This window comes from Ictalurus punctatus, chromosome 5 (assembly GCF_001660625.3).
Source record: "Ictalurus punctatus breed USDA103 chromosome 5, Coco_2.0, whole genome shotgun sequence".
NCBI lineage: Eukaryota > Metazoa > Chordata > Actinopteri > Siluriformes > Ictaluridae > Ictalurus > Ictalurus punctatus.
The window spans coordinates 33699624-33717308 of record NC_030420.2 but is presented as its reverse complement, the minus strand read 5'-3'; the positions used below and the strand labels follow the sequence as shown (position 1 = coordinate 33717308).

General features: G+C 42.0%; 1 protein-coding gene across 1 annotated transcript in view; it reads left to right on the top strand.

The window, feature by feature from the left end:
* LOC108265770 (zinc finger protein GLIS1) overlaps positions 1–17685 on the top strand; it is a 117279-nt gene that overhangs the window by 90712 nt on the left and 8882 nt on the right. Inside the window, exons 7-8 of the mRNA XM_017468445.3 lie at positions 1611–1785; positions 10936–11068. Coding sequence (XP_017323934.1) covers positions 1611–1785; positions 10936–11068 — 308 coding nt within the window. The remainder of the gene's footprint in view (positions 1–1610; positions 1786–10935; positions 11069–17685) is intronic.

The following is a 17685-nucleotide window of genomic DNA, read 5'->3' as shown; positions in this document are numbered from 1 at the left end:
CTACCTTGTTGATGCTTCATTAGAGCTTCATTAGAGTTCATTAGAGTTTCATTAGAGTTCATTAGAGTTCATTACTACCTTGTTGATGCTTCATTAGTGCTTCATTAGTACTTTTTTGCCTCATTAATGCTTCAGTAGTGTTTCATTGGTGCTTTATCAGTACTTAGTGATTGCATCAGTAGAGCCCCGTTAGTGCTTTTGGTGCTTGATTAGTGCTTCATTGGTTCCTCATTAGAGCTTCATTAGTGCATTATTAAAGCTTCACTAGGGCTTCATTACTACTTCATTACTACTTCATTAATGCTTTATTAGTCCTTTATATTTGCTTCATTAGTGCTTCATTAGAGCTTTATAATTTCCAGTAGGTGTTTTTCACAGTTAATTGCCTCTTTCTTGGCAAAGTTGCTTTTTATTTAGACTTGTTTTTGGAAATCATTTCCTCACCATAGATGACTGTTTTTAACACACACACACACACACACACACACACACACACACACACACACACACACACACACACACATTCCTTATTAAAGTGCATTAGTGTGCACAGAAAGGCCTCATTGTTGCACGTGGCTAAGTGGCGTCCGGATGATGCTGTTCCCTTCTCCTGCTAAACGGCGCAAAGCGGAAACACATGTGAGCGCGAGCCGTTGCTAATAAACCTGGCTGCGCAGAGCCCCAGAAACCGCTGGCCAGATGTGGTGCAGAAGATGTCAAACAAACCCTCGTAGCCCATCGATCGTCAGCTCGCACACCGCTGTTTCGATAACAGATGAATCGCAGCGGTGCGCTCGGAGCAGAGAAGCCTGACTGCGCATTTCGGTTCAGGTTTAGTTTACTTTATTTTTTTTTGTTGTTGTTTTCTTTTGGGTTTCTTTTTTTTTTTTCTTTTTTTTTTTCTTTTGTACGGATTTCTCATATTCGTTCAGCGATCAGCGTTTTTATTTATAACGACTCGAGGTTACACCTCACGTTACACCTCGTTTAACGCACCGTTCAATCATATCCAGATTTCAGTCAGAACCGATCCAGCTTTAAAAGTTTATACCATGCGAGATTGCAAAGGACACTCACAAGTGCGCGAAAAACACGCGAAGGCTTGAAACAATTGCCACGTGTCACTCAGGGCCTCCGTTGCATTTGCGTAATAAGCGATAAATACCGCGTGTCACGCTAGTGCTAGAGGATGCTTACAAGCGAAGTGGCTTTTATGTAATCGCAGGCCGAGTTCCAGCGCTGTCTCCGTTTCTGACACACCCTCGACTAGACCCTCTCGGTTTAATCCAGTCATATTTATTAGATGAATGAAAAATGAGGGATGGAAACAAATACATTTACACAAAGGACATTAACATCTGACGCCACGTACGTCGCATGGACTGGGACAAGGATTGGGTCGGTTGTATTAACGAGGCCTGGAATGAGAAAGTCCTGAAATAACCCCTCGTTATTATTTATAAACGATAATATCCAAAGATCCCGCTGTACTGTAGTTATATATTATATTATATTATGTTATATAAGAGTGAACTGTATCCTGCTTCCATCACTGCGTTGATTTTCGATGTCCATCTTTCTCATGATTCGTGGCTCTCTGTGATTGACAGCTGAGGACATGTCCACATTTGGAACCAGACGACCTGAGCGAATGTCTGCATCTGCACGGCCCCGCCCCTTCGCAGCACTGCCCCGCCTCTTCTCAGCATTGCCACGCCCCGTCCCAACACCCCGTTAACGGCAAGGACGGACGCTCTCCCGCGCTGGGGCAGGACATATTTACAGGTACACGCCCAGAATTACGTGTGTTATCAAAGAACAAAGCGTATTACTTTTTTCTATTTATTTTTTTTTTTTTATCCGTTTATAGTTTAAGTCAGTGTTGTGGGAAACAATTTATACGTTATAGCAGCTGTAAACAGTCGTTCCCTCACCAGACATATCTTTTTCCTCTCTCTTGGGGAAAAAAACAACAACTTAGCTTGTCAAGTTAACTGAGAAACAACAATTTATTTATTTATTTATTTTTTTATTTATTTATTTTTTTAAGTGTACACGCCGTTACAAAGTACTGACACTGGAGACTCCTTCCGGAAACGTCAAATAAACATCTCCTTACAGAAAACTTCACCGTTTCAGTCATTTAAATACACACATTTTTTGAATCTGCGTACTGTTAGCAGAGCACTATGCAAGTTCCGGTTACTATAGAAACGGTGACGTATTAAAACCTGCGCGTTTATGTAAATGCGGGTGTTGCTAACAAAGTCGGGAAAATATCGCAGCCGTAACGAAAGCGCGAAGGAATCGTTTGTACAAAAATACGTCTTTAACATTTGAACAGTCTAAGACTCGGACCCTGACGCTAGCTGTGATACTTTAAGCGTATGCTCATATATAACGAGATCGACACCGCGTCATGGCTTCGCCCAGGCGCTAATAAACGCTAGCGCCGATTACGTAGCGCGTCTCAAACCTGATTCGGGTTTTTCCGACGTGAACTGTTCACGTTGATGATGGCTTTACGGCCGTATTCAGATTTGGAGATTTAAGACCAAACGTTACGTGAGGAAAGATCTACTACGGCGTGACCTGGTGCAGTTACACCGAACTGTCAAACGGTGTCGCTGGACTTAACACCGCTAGTGTGTTTTGCTCAGACTCCGCCCCCTGAGTGCGTAACTCGTCTCTGAATAGAATACCGTGTGACGTGACGTGTCCCGTTTGAACGAGATCCTCTACACTCAACCTTCAGATTATTTATTGTTGGTTTGTTTGTGTTTTTGAGCAGATGATGCGGGGGCGCGGTTTAGCCGTTTCCTTTCTGAACGCCTCGTGAGCTTTACGTCCGAATAACGGGGGCTTTTAATGTTGCGAAGACCACGAGGTCTTCAGAACGTGCGACGCCTGGAAGTCTTAGCGCTACACTCCGTCCATGACGCTCACCCGAACTCGTTACCCGAGGTCGTACTCGCCATGAGGTCAAAGGTCAATTTCTGGTCATTACGATAGATAATCACTGAACGTTATGTATTGGACGCTGTGGCTCGTGCTGTAGAGTTGATAGAGTTTCGCTCGTGCGCTGAAGAACCTGGATGGGAACTGACTCTCACACGGACTTGCTGAAGTGCGAGAAACGCTCGGAGCTGTACGTAGCGTCATCTGCGCAATTTACAGCACAACTGCCCCGTTTTCTTAAACGCAGCCCGGAGCCGAACTCGTCCAATTGGTTTCAGTTCTGTTTAAAAAGCCTTGGCTCGGACTCTTTCGTTCTTTCTCTCGGTTCAAAGAGGAAATCTTGCAGCATCAGTGTGCAAATGTCTCTCGCCCCGAGCAGCTGTAGCCTTTTTATCCTGCTGTTTGTTCTCTGGTTTGTTCTCGCTGTGGTCAGAGCTCGCCAACATGCTGAATGTAAATGCTGTTTGGGACAATTGTGCTCGCTCCACGCAGCTTTGTTCATCGGCCAGGAGAGAGAGAGAGAGAGAGAGAGAGAGAGAGAGAGAGAGAGAGAGAGAGAGAGAGAGAGAATTAAACTAGTTAATGTTTGATTGCTTCCTTGGAGAGCAGCTGTGTGTGCAACTCTGTCCATCATAGATGACATGTTTCTGCCTGATATGCTAGTTTTACTGCTTTAGTTTAAGAACCTATGAAATATTTTCAGCTTGGTGTTTAATGGAGAATGTTGGTGTGTGTTGGTGTTTAATGGAGAATGATGAAGTGTGTTGGTGTTTAATGGAGAATGTTGGTGTGTGTTGGTGTTTAATGGAGAATGATGGTGTGTGTTGGTGTTTAATGGAGAATGATGAAGTGTGTTGGTGTTTAATGGAGAATGTTGGTGTGTGTTGGTGTTTAATGGAGAATGATGAAGTGTGTTGGTGTTTAATGGAGAATGTTGGTGTGTGTTGGTGTTTAATGGAGAATGATGAAGTGTGTTGGTGTTTAATGGAGAATGTTGGTGTGTGTTGGTGTTTAATGGAGAATGATGAAGTGTGTTGGAGTTTAATGGAGAACGTTGACGTGTGTTGGAGTTTAATGGAGAACGTTGGCGCGTGTTGGTGTTTAATGGAGAATGTTGGTGTGTGTTGGTGTTTAATGGAGAATGTTGGTGTGTGTTGGTGTTTAATGGAGAATGTTGGTGTGTGTTGGTGTTTAAGGGAGAATGATGGTGTGTGTTGGTGTTTAATGGAGAATGTTGGTGTGTGTTGGTGTTTAATGGAGAATGTTGGTGTGTGTTGGTGTTTAATGGAGAATGTTGGTGTGTGTTGGTGTTTAATGGAGAATGTTGGTGTGTGTTGGTGTTTAATGGAGAATGTTGGTGTGTGTTGGTGTCTAATGGAGAACGTTGGCGCATGTTGGTGTCTAATGGAGAACGTTGGCGCGTGTTGGTGTCTAATGGAGAACGTTGGCGCGTGTTGGTGTCTAATGGAGAACGTTGGCGCGTGCTATTGTCTAATGGAGAACATTAGCGTGTGTTGGTGTTTAATGGAGAACGTTGGCGTGTGTTGGTGTTTAATGGAGAACGTTGGTGTGTGTTGGTGTCTAATGGAGAATGTTGGTGTGTGTTGGAGTTTAATGGAGAACGTTGGTGTGTGTTGGAGTTTAATGGAGAATGATGAAGTGTGTTGAAGTTTAATGGAGAACGTTGGTGTGTGTTGGAGTTTAATGGAGAATGATGAAGTGTGTTGGTGTTTAATGGAGAATGTTGGCGTGTGTTGGTGTTTAATGGAGAACGTTGGCGCGTGTTGGAGTTTAATGGAGAACGTTGACGCGTGTTGGAGTTTAATTGAGAACGTTGGCGCGTGTTGGTGTTTAATGGAGAACGTTGGCGCGTGTTGGTGTTTAATGGAGAACGTTGACGCTTGTTGGTGTTTAATGGAGAACGTTGGCGCGTGTTGGTGTTTAATGGAGAACGTTGGCGCGTGTTGGTGTTTAATGGAGAACGTTGGCGCGTGTTGGTGTTTAATGGAGAACGTTGGCGCGTGTTGGTGTTTAATGGAGAACGTTGGCGCGTGTTGTTGTTTAATGGAGAACGTTGGCGCGTGTTGGTGTTTAATGGAGAACGTTGGCGCGTGTTGGTGTTTAATGGAGAACGTTGGCGCGTGTTGGTGTTTAATGGAGAACGTTGGCGCGTGTTGGTGTTTAATGGAGAACGTTGGCGCGTGTTGGTGTTTAATGGAGAACGTTGGCGCGTGTTGGTGTTTAATGGAGAACGTTGGCGCGTGTTGGTGTTTAATGGAGAACGTTGACGCGTGTTGGTGTTTAATGGAAAACGTTGGCGCGTGTTGGTGTTTAATGGAGAATGTTGACGCGTGTTGGTGTTTAATGGAGAATTTTGGTGTGTCGGCTGCTGATCAATTCCCTCTGTACTGTAAACGCTCGTGTGTTTCCTTCTCTGAGTCACCCGATGCCACTCATCAGCTCATTATCACCTGGGTGTGTCAGAGCAGGAAACACGCTGAAACGTGCGGAAGACTAAAGCAGCAGCGATGATAAACGCTATAATGGCTGCGTATAATAAGGACGGTAAATAAATAATTACAGCAATTGACCTCTTCCTCCTGTCTCTCTGAAACATCTCTCACACACACACACACACACACACACACACACACACACACACTCATCTGTGCTCCGCATAAAAGGAGAAGCAATCTCAACCATTACTCGCCGAGTGTTTCCCGTTGTAGTAGCAGATGTTGGGGCTAAAGGGGAAAGCACTTAAAGAGCTTTGATGGAGGATTTCGGGGTAATAAATCAAGCGTGTAAGCAGCTCAGGTAGGAACTGTTCCAGTAAGAGTTTTACTTCACCCTTGACCAGTAGCTTGAATTCCCATCAGGCTCGTAACGGACGTTCTGTTACTGTATCAGCTAAAGTCAGTGTTGCGTTCCTCGGCCGAAGTCTCCATGGCATCTTCTTTTAATGCTGTGCAACATTTATTCGCTCCAGCGCTAGATGACGGATAAGTGGTATGACCAATCTTTGGCCTTTCCATTTGCTGGTAAATAATATATGTTTTACTGGTGGCGATGCGAGTTAAAATAACCTCCACGTCTTATTTGGCGTTTAGTGCCATGGGCTTTGCCGTCTATCGGCCTCCGCGAGACTGTTTAAATCCGGTGGAGATTTTGAGTTCGGTTTGGCTCTCGCGCAGACTTTTACATGCAACTAAAAAAAAATTTTTAAATTGACAAACGAAGCCCGTTGTTCAGATTCTCGCCTGTGTATCTTTCATACATCTGGAGCATTAAAAGCTTTGTCTGCTAGAACAGAAACACGCATTGTAAACACCAAAATAACGAGTCTTTACTGATCACAGCACAGTGAAATTCTTTTCTTCGCACACCCCAGCATGCCAGGAATTTGGGGTCAGAGCGCAGGGTCGGCCATGATACAGCGCCCCCTGGAGCAGAGAGGGTTAACGGCCTTGCTCAAGGGCCCAACAGTGGTAGCTTGGCAGTGTTGGGGCTTGAACCACCGACCTTCTGATCAGTAACCCAGAGCCGTAACCGTCACGCCTCCACTGCCCCCTGTATTTACGCTAACAGTGAAGATAGCAAAAGTCAATGAGGCTATGGTGGTGTTGAATTCTTTAAAATAAAACAAAACCTCGTTGCAGGTCTCTTGTTATTCCGATAAGAGGATGTGCTGATGAGACGCACCATCGCGTTGTTTCACAAACTCCTCCTACGCCGCTTTGTACCAGGTATTACGTTTTGCTTCGGGTTGGGTTTTTTTTTTTACGCGCAGCAACACGGCAGCCATTTTGCACGGTTTAAATCAGGTATAACCCCAGACACGAGCTGTACACGACTGCGTGAGCTATTCGTGAATCTCCAAGGACAACTGAAACCGCTACGTCGTTCTTACGGTCAGTGTCGAGCGGCTGTTAAAAAGTCCAGGGGAATGTTAAAAATAGCAGTGGAGCACAGGGGAAGAATACAGCCACGGTGGTTGTCCATCCTCAGGTTTATCTGGCCCCTGGGGCTTCTGGGAAAATAATCAGAGCGTTGAATCGTAATAGCAGATCAGCAGAAAAAGAACTTCAATGTTTCGGCGTCTCGGGATTTAAAATATCACAAGAGATGGACAGAAGGCGGATCTGGCAGCGTATTCGTATGGTAGTGCGTGATCCCATGTTGGATGGCGTCCCTGACGTGTAAAAAAAACAAAACAAAGCAGTGCACCTTGATGTTAACCTTGACGTTAACGTCGTACACGTGTGACTAAAAACATCGGTAGCGTGCCGGCTTCACTGGTCAGATCTTTTTTTTTTCCAGAACAGTCCATTAAAGGCGAGTCGCTTTCCATCGTACCAATTCAACATGAAAGCAAACTGCAAATACAGAGAGGTTTTTTTTTGTTTTTTTTTTCAAAAGGTCTCTTATTGGATTTGTGCTGTCAAAACAACGGCACACTGAAGGAAATTTTGTTTCGTGAGGAGAGGGAGAAGAGGGTTTGATTCGAACAATGTGGTCGGTTTTCTTTTTGTTTTTTGTGTATACACCCGCCCTAACTTAAAAAAATAAATAAGAATCCATTGAAAATTGGCATCGCATATCCGTGTGCGATAGTTGAGGAGTTTCCAGAAAACTCTCCACCGATCTCACTTGCATATTAGTTCCTTTATTGGACATTGTTCAAACACTGGCTTAAGGCGTTTAAGGGAGAATGATGAGGTGTGTTGGTGTTTAATGGAGAATGATGGTGTGTGTTGGTGTTTAATGGAGAATGTTGGTGTGTGTTGGTGTTTAATGGAGAATGTTGGTGTGTGTTGGAGTTTAATGGAGAATGTTGGTGAGTGTTGGTGTTTAATGGAGAATGATGAAGTGTGTTGGTGTTTAATGGAGAATGTTGGTGTGTGTTGGTGTTTAATGGAGAATGTTGGTGTGTGTTGGAGTTTAATGGAGAACGTTGGTGTGTGTTGGTGTTTAATGGAGAATGTTGGTGTGTGTTGGTGTTTAATGGAGAATGTTGGTGTGTGTTGGTGTTTAATGGAGAATGTTGGTGTGTGTTGGTGTTTAATGGAGTATGTTGGTGTGTGTTGGTGTTTAATGGAGAATGTTGGTGTGTGTTGGTGTTTAATGGAGAATGTTGGTGCGTGTTGGTGTTTAATGGAGAATGTTGGTGCGTGTTGGTGTTTAATGGAGAATGTTGGTGCGTGTTGGTGTTTAATGGAGAATGTTGGTGTGTGTTGGTGTTTAATGGAGAATGTTGGTGTGTGTTGGTGTTTAATGGAGAATGTTGGTGTGTGTTGGTGTTTAATGGAGAATGATGAGGTGTGTTGGTGTTTAATGGAGAATGTTGGTGTGTGTTGGTGTTTAATGGAGAATGATGGTGTGTGTTGGTGTTTAATGGAGAATGTTGGTGTGTGTTGGTGTTTAATGGAGAATGTTGGTGTGTGTTGGTGTTTAATGGAGAATGATGAAGTGTGTTGGTGTTTAATGGAGAATGTTGGTGTGTGTTGGAGTTTAATGGAGAATGATGGTGTGTGTTGGTGTTTAATGGAGAATGTTGGTGTGTGTTGGTGTTTAATGGAGAATGTTGGTGTGTGTTGGTGTTTAATGGAGAATGTTGGTGTGTGTTGGTGTTTAATGGAGAATGATGAAGTGTGTTGGTGTTTAATGGAGAATGTTGGTGTGTGTTGGAGTTTAATGGAGAATGATGGTGTGTGTTGGTGTTTAATGGAGAATGTTGGTGTGTGTTGGAGTTTAATGGAGAATGTTGGTGAGTGTTGGTGTTTAATGGAGAATGTTGGTGTGTGTTGGAGTTTAATGGAGAATTTTGGTGTGTGTTGGTGTTTAATGGAGAATGTTGGTGTGTGTTGGTGTTTAATGGAGAATGTTGGTGTGTGTTGGTGTTTAATGGAGAATGATGAAGTGTGTTGGTGTTTAATGGAGAATTTTGGTGTGTGTTGGTGTTTAATGGAGAATGATGGTGTGTGTTGGTGTTTAATGGAGAATTTTGGTGTGTGTTGGTGTTTAATGGAGAATGTTGGTGTGTGTTGGTGTTTAATGGAGAATGTTGGTGTGTGTTGGTGTTTAATGGAGAACGTTGGTGTGTGTTGGTGTTTAATGGAGAACGATGGTGTGTGTTGGTGTTTAATGGAGAATGATGAAGTGTGTTGGTGTTTAATGGAGAATGTTGGTGTGTGTTGGTGTTTAATGGAGAATGATGAAGTGTGTTGGTGTTTAATGGAGAATGTTGGTGTGTGTTGGTGTTTAATGGAGAATGATGAAGTGTGTTGGTGTTTAATGGAGAATGTTGGTGTGTGTTGGAGTTTAATGGAATATGTTGGTGTGTGTTGGAGTTTAATGGAGAATTTTGGTGTTTAATGGAGAATGTTGATGTGTGTGTTGGTGTTTAATGGAGAATGTTGGCGCGTGTTGGTGTTTAATGGAGAATGTTGGTGTGTGTTGGAGTTTAATGGAGAATGTTGGTGTGTGTTGGAGTTTAATGGAGAATTTTGGTGTTTAATGGAGAATGTTGGTGTGTGTTGGTGTTTAATGGAGAATGATGAAGTGTGTTGGTGTTTAATGGAGAATGTTGGTGTGTGTTGGAGTTTAATGGAATATGTTGGTGTGTGTTGGAGTTTAATGGAGAATTTTGGTGTTTAATGGAGAATGTTGATGTGTGTGTTGGTGTTTAATGGAGAATGTTGGCGCGTGTTGGTGTTTAATGGAGAATGTTGGTGTGTGTTGGAGTTTAATGGAGAATGTTGGTGTGTGTTGGAGTTTAATGGAGAATTTTGGTGTTTAATGGAGAATGTTGATGTGTGTGTTGGTGTTTAATGGAGAATGTTGGCGCGTGTTGGTGTTTAATGGAGAATGTTGGTGTGTGTTGGAGTTTAATGGAGAATGATGAGGTGTGTTGGAGTTTAATGGAAAATTTTGGTGTTTAATGGAGAATGTTGGTGTGTGTGTTGGTGTTTATTGGAGAATGTTGGTGTAGTGGTATTTGAGGTAATATTTATGTGCCATCCCCAAAAAAATTTAACTGATGTGTTGTTTTGTTGTATGGATAGATAGATGGATGGATGGATAGATGGATAGAAAGATGGATGGATGGATGGATAGATAGAAAGATAGATAGAAAGATGGATGGATGGATAGATAGATAGATAGATAGATAGATAGATAGATGGATGGATGGATGGATAGATAGATAGAAAGATGGATGGATGGATAGATAGATAGATAGATAGATGGATGGATAGATGGATAGAAAGATGGATGGATAGATAGATAGATGGATGGATGGATAGATAGAAAGATAGATAGAAAGATGGATGGATGGATAGATAGATGGATGGATGGATAGAAAGATAGATGGATGGATGGATAGATAGAAAGATGGATGGATGGATGGATAGATAGATAGATAGATAGATAGAAAGATGGATGGATGGATAGATAGATAGATAGATGGATGGATGGATGGATAGATGGATAGAAAGATGGATGGATGGATGGATAGATAGATAGATGGATGGATGGATAGATAGAAAGATAGATAGAAAGATGGATGGATGGATAGATAGATGGATAGAAAGATGGATGGATGGATAGATGGATAGAAAGATGGATGGATGGATGGATAGATGGATAGAAAGATAGATGGATGGATAGATAGAAAGATAGATAGAAAGATGGATGGATGGATAGATAGAAAGATGGATAGATAGAAAGATGGATGGATGGATAGATGGATGCATGGATGAATGGATAGATAGATGGATAGGTGGATAGATGGATGGATAGATGTACCTTATTGATTTGGGAATGTGTATATTTTTGTGTATGCAGTGTGTGTGGGTGGGGGGGGGGGGGAGTAGGGACATTCTAGAAAGGGGGGAGGGGGGGATAATCAGGTCAGTGTGGTGTTTCTTTATAAGTTGATTCGGTAAATTTTGCGCATTAACATTGTTTGTCTTTCAGGCTTGTTCTCTGGCTCCAGCGCTGATCTGCTCTCTCCCTCACCTCACCTTCCCCCACGACCACCCCGCCTGGACCGCGATGACATCATCAACACTCAGAATCCTCCACAGCTGCCCTCAGCACCCAGAGATGGGTGGGTATTGCGCACACACACACACACACACACACACACACACACACACACAGAACACACACACAGAACACACTCTAATGTTAATCATCTTCTAACTCATCCTTTTTTTAAATTCTGATGCATTTCTGGTTAGGTGAATGTCCATGACTGTGATGTTTAAATGTCTGAGAAATATAAACACAGCTCCGATTTGAGAACAAACGATGACAAAAAGATGAAGCAAACTGTGAGCGAGTTTTACACGGGGATTTCTAAAACAGATAAAGTATTTATTTAAATTTTAAATCATTTACTTTTAGACAATAAAGGGATCCGCCGAGTATAATTTTGTATTCCTCTTTGATAAATCATGCAATTTCATAACATTAACATCACATTTGTACGCTCCAGTGGGGTAAAACCTCGATATAATCTGCTTCTCATTACGATTTCTGCTGTATCTTTGTGTCAGGATTTGTTTTAGCTGCGTAGACACACATTCCCAACACTGCCCCCTATCGCCACGATTTAAACACTGCAGGTTCATACGCTTGACAGAAAGCTATTGTGTTGGTGTGTGTATGTGAATGTTGGTGTTTGATAAAAACTAATAGGTGTGTGTGTGTGTGTGTGTGTGTGTGTGTGTGTGTGTGTGTGTGTTTGTATTTAATGGTGAAAGTTGGTGTTTGTTGGTATTTGAGGAAGGATATGGGTGTATGACAGATTTTTTTAGATATGTATTGGTGTGTAAACGTGATTGTTGGTGTTTAATTGAGATTTCTGGTGTGTGTGTGTATTTTATTGTGGTGTTAGTTGACGTTTGATGAAGAATGCAGGTGTGTTTGACAGAATTGTAATGTGTGCTGGTAGTTGATGACGAAGGTTGGTGTTTGTTGGTGTTTAGTGGAGAATGTTGGTGTGGGATGATGATTCGATGGGGAAGGTTGGTGTTTGAATGTGTTTTAATGGTGTTTGTTGGTGTTTGTTGAACAGCGTTGGTTTGTTTTGATGGTGTTTATGTTGGTGTTTGTTGGTGTTCTTGGATACGTTGGTGTGGGATGCTGTTTGAGTATATTAGCGGGTGTTGACGTGAGTTCATATTTAATGCTGAAGGTCAGTGTTTGATTGTAGAATGTCGGTGTGTGACGTTAAACATCTGTGAATATGAGTAAACGCTGGTGTTTGTAGGTTTGTGTTAAAGGCCGGTGGCGTGGTCGATGTTCTGGTCATGTTCACAATTCACAGTGAGGGTTGGAGAATTTGGATTTATTTTGGGGTTTTTTTTTTGATTGATGCCTTTTCATAGGTTCAGTATATTTACCTAACATGCAACATTTACTATACAGAGCACTGGCTTCTTTTTACATCTACATTTATGTTTGTTTTAAAGGTAACTTTAGCTCCACATACAGCCGCCTAGCAACACACACACACACACACACACCTTTAACACACCAATTACAACCCCATCGATCTTGCGCCCCATCAGCTGTATTGTGTTTGTTCAGCCGATCCAGAATAGACCGGTACCTTTTTGCATTAAATAACTACAGAGTTGAATTTAAAGGTCAGACAGGTAATATTTTACTGTCTTGGGGTTAGAAATAGACTTGACTCGTTGACTGAGGTTCTCGTTAGAGACCTACACCACGTCTTGGTCACTCTAACATCATTGCGGTCCTTGTAAAACGAAAACATGCCTGAGTCCACTGGAAAGCGCCCAGAACTACCACATACTTCCACTGTGTACAAAACGAGATATTTTATTGCCCCCCCACCAAAAAGAAGAAAAAAAACCCATAATGACATGAGAACAAATAATACATGATTTTCCATAATTGAAGACAAAACGCATAAATCTAAGTGTTCTTAATGTTCCAGGAAATCTCTTTAGCTTACGACGATCATAAAATCGAAACGTTTTATGATGATCATCGTCGTTGTTGTTTTTTTTCTTTTCTTTCAAAAAAAATAAATCCTTAACCCTCTGCCTAGTATGAACTGTACTGGACAAAAGACATTTTTTAATACAGTGCCACTTTCAGTAAACATTTAAAAAATGAGTCATTTTTACCCGAACAGAGCACGAGGCTTGTCGAGGTGGGGCTCCCTGAGCACAGAGATGTTTGGTGTTCAATATGTGTTGAGCTGTTTGCTGAATACAGGCATGTTTCCCATTAAACAACGCCCCCCCCCCCCCTCTCCTCTCCTCCTCCCCTCCCCCAGCCCTTCCAAACATCCCCCCCCCCCACCCCCCACCCGCAACCCCCCTCATGATTCCTCTCATTTTCCCCCAGGAGCCACGAAACGCTGGGCTGCAAATCCAACGTGTCATCAAGAAGCGTTGTGTGTACAGTAAGGAACAAAAACTCTGGAACGAAAGAGTAAAGAGTAGGGGGGAAAAAAAGGAAAGAAAAAAAATGGCAGAGAGAAAGCGCAGAGGGAGGGAGAGAGGGAGGCGTAAATACATCTGTTCCCCTGAAACCTTCAGAGGAAACAGATTTGAATGGAGCGTTTCTGCTCTTTATCATAATTAAAGGCAATAACCCGCCGTCAGCCAAATCTACAAATTACCGCAACTTTTGGGAAGAGCGGATCGTTCGGGAGGCCAGAAACACTGTTCCGCTGTTGTCATGATTGATATAACGGCAAAACGGGGCGAGTTCCTCGTGTTTGTTTTGTGCCGCACACTAAACACGGCACCTTTTGTACGTCTTGAACTCGTGTATGAATGTGTTTATATCACGCATCTGCACTGGGATCTCAGAGACACCGAGTTCAATATTCTTACTAAATACCCACTGAAACGTTCTTTCCACTTTATTTTAACCATTAATATCATTTCTGATGAAGAACCAGCGTTTCTGTGTTGCGGGGTGCTTTATCCGGGTAAAGACTGCTGTTTACACACGTTTACACCCTCTAACTTCTGTAACTGTTGGAGAATGTGTGGGTGTGTTGGGGTGTGTAGGTGGTAGATGGTGAAGGTTGGTGTTTAGATGGTGAAGGTTGGTGTTTTTTGTTAAATGTTGGTGTTTAGATGGTGAAGGTTGGTGTTTTATGTTAAACGTTGGTGTTTTATGTTAAATGTTGGTGTTTAGATGGTGAAGGTTGGTGTTTTATGTTAAATGTTGGTGTTTTATGTTAAATGTTGGTGTTTTATGTTAAATGTTGGTGTTTAGATGGTGAAGGTTGGTGTTTTATGTTAAATGTTGGTGTTTTATGTTAAATGTTGGTGTTTAGATGGTGAAGGTTGGTGTTTAGATGGTGAATGTTGGTGTTTAGATGGTGAAGGTTGGTGTTTAGATGTTAAATGTTGGTGTTTAGATGGTGAAGGTTGGTGTTTTTTGTTAAATGTTGGTGTTTAGATGGTGAAGGTTGGTGTTTTATGTTAAATGTTGGTGTTTTATGTTAAATGTTGGTGTTTAGATGGTGAAGGTTGGTGTTTTTTGTTAAATGTTGGTGTTTAGATGTTGAAGGTTGGTGTTTAGATGGTGAAGGTTGGTGTTTAGATGGTGAAGGTTGGTGTTTTATGTTAAATGTTGGTGTTTTGATGGTGAAGGTTGGTGTTTAGATGGTGAAGGTTGGTGTTTTTTGTTAAATGTTGGTGTTTAGATGGTGAAGGTTGGTGTTTTATGTTAAATGTTGGTGTTTAGATGGTGAAGGTTGGTGTTTTTTGTTAAATGTTGGTGTTTAGATGTTGAAGGTTGGTGTTTAGATGGTGAAGGTTGGTGTTTAGATGTTGAAGGTTGGTGTTTAGATGGTGAAGGTTGGTGTTTAGATGGTGAAGGTTGGTGTTTTATGTTAAATGTTGGTGTTTTGATGGTGAAGGTTGGTGTTTAGATGGTGAAGGTTGGTGTTTTATCTTAAATGTTGGTGTTTAGATGGTGAAGGTTGGTGTTTATGTTAAATGTTGGTGTTTTATGTTAAATGTTGGTGTTTTATGTTAAATGTTGGTGTTTAGATGGTGAAGGTTGGTGTTTAGATGGTGAAGGTTGGTGTTTTTTGTTAAATGTTGGTGTTTAGATGGTGAAGGTTGGTGTTTTTTGTTAAATGTTGGTGTTTAGATGGTGAAGGTTGGTGTTTTATGTTAAACGTTGGTGTTTTATGTTAAATGTTGGTGTTTAGATGGTGAAGGTTGGTGTTTAGATGGTGAAGGTTGGTGTTTTTTGTTAAATGTTGGTGTTTAGATGGTGAAGGTTGGTGTTTTTTGTTAAATGTTGGTGTTTAGATGGTGAAGGTTGGTGTTTAGATGGTGAAGGTTGGTGTTTTATGTTAAATGTTGGTGTTTTGATGGTGAAGGTTGGTGTTTAGATGGTGAAGGTTGGTGTTTTATGTTAAATGTTGGTGTTTAGATGGTGAAGGTTGGTGTTTATGTTAAATGTTGGTGTTTTTATGTTAAATGTCGTGTTTTTATGTTAAAGGTTAGTGTTTTTATGCTAAATGTTGGTCAGTGTAAATTGCAAATGTTGTTAGCTGGACAGTGTTAGTGATTTAATTATGAATTATGGTATTTTTTTTCTAATGATGATGCTAGTATTTCAGTAATTAATGTGGGTTCCAGTGGTGATTGTTGGTGTTTAGATGATAAATAAGTTGATAAATATTGCAGTTAGATGATAAACGTTGGTGTTTTGATGATGGATATTGGTATTTAGGTGGTTGGTGTTGGTGTGATGTTGATGGTTGTTGTATGATAGTCGAGCTTGGTGTCAGATGGCGCTTGTGGTTGTGGAAAACATTCAGTCAGTGTGTTTATAGACATCTGCGAACATAATTTCGAGCATTCTTTTCTTTTTTTCTGCCATTTCCCGCCAATTTTCCCACAGTTAGTGCCACCGTTTCTGTCTCCCACCCCCTGTAGGCCAAACTGTGCCACTGCAGCCACCCAATCAGCGCAAAAACCCACTCCAAATAGTTTCCAAATTTAAATAAACCACAGAATTAGCTTTTCATACAGACGTGTTAGACTGAGCGATGAAGTGAAATGCATGATTGTCTGTACTGTGGCAATAATAGGTTGAAAAATAGGAGCAATATTTAAACCGTTATGTCAGCAATATGTTTTATGGGGGCAATTTGCGGTCCGGTACATATTTCTATAATACATGCGGGTACATTTCTGTTCAAGTGGCTCTGCATTGAGCCAAATCGAGCGCAGTAAAGTGTGTGCTGACTTTTATAAAAGAAGATTCTCCAGTCAAGTCAAAGAAAAGTTTCTTAATCATTTTTAATAACCACGTATACATGTGAACGTGTTCACACATGCGTCACAGAACAGTAAAGCAAGGCCGTTTAAACTCTTTGCTTGAAGAACAAACTTTTTCAGGCCAAGCATCAGGCGTGTGTGTGTGTGTGTGTGTGTGTTAATGTGTAAGTGTGTGCGAGTCTGATCTCAGCAGTTTTGCTCCTGGTATGATCGAATGTGTTATAGATGGAAGATCGTTTGCTTTCCAGAGCATGCATTCGAGCTGTCATGTTCTGTAGTCCGTAATGAGATCTCTGGAAGTGGCCCCGTTTTTCCAAAAACGCAGCGAAAAGGCTCCAGACAATTAGCCGCGGTTTTAGAGCTCAACTAACAATTACTGCCGCTTGGAGCGAAACGGGGTTTGAGCGCAGGGAGCCTGGAGGATACTCGCATAACACTGCATTACATTAAATCCAAGGCCATGACAACACATTGGCGCGGACGAGCAGCTATTTTTACTCCAGGCTTTCAGCAGAAACTTGAAATTTTACGCCGTCCTATAAATAAAGCGCCTCTGCAGCAGCGCTCTGTCGTCCGGTTACGTTTTATACCAGTCCGGTTTAGTTTTAAAATCTTTAAACGGGTGTCGTCTTCAGCCCGGTAATGATCGATGTAAACGATGTTGATTGCAGCGGAGCTGTAAGAGCCTCTCTCCTTTCCCGGGGGCGGATCTCTCGGCTCACAATGACCGTCTCTGAAATGGAGAGCGCATGCTTAACGTCTCCTGGTGGAAATGAGCCAAGTTTCATAAAGCTGTGAATCACTTTCAGTGTAGCTCCAGTTTTTATTGGGATACTTTTGAGCCAAACAGATCATTAGGATTAAATGTTTACACCACGGCGCTGCAGAGTTCCGGACTCTGATTGGCCAGAAGGTGTCGATTAATCTTCTCTTAGCGGCTCTGACGGTAGCGCGGGTTTGTATTAACGCGCTCGTTCTGATACGTTCTCGTTTCCAGAGCAACGGCTCGTTCGCCGGAACGCTCCGCGTATAAACGAAATGAAAAGCTGTGCAGTCGTCGATATGGTGCGGTTTTCTCTAAGGAGACGTTTATTCGACGTTTATGGAAGGAGTCTCCAGTGTCAGAGATTTGCAGGATAGAGGAGTTGAACCTTCTTATTAACTTCACGAGAGAGAAGAAGAAGAAGAAGAGGCCCGGTGAAGGAACGACTGTAGCTGCTCTAACGTAAGCGAGAACAGGAACTGACTCGTTTCATGGACATTCCACGACGTTAAATGTAACTATAAATGGATAAAAAATGGCGGCATTTTTTATCAATTAAAAATCGGCGTAAGAGGAATAAAACGCTCGGGGTCGTGCTTGTGCTGTTCTAGAAAAACAATCAAGTTCGTGGTGTTAACCGTGACTCCGCCTCTTCACACCACCCCG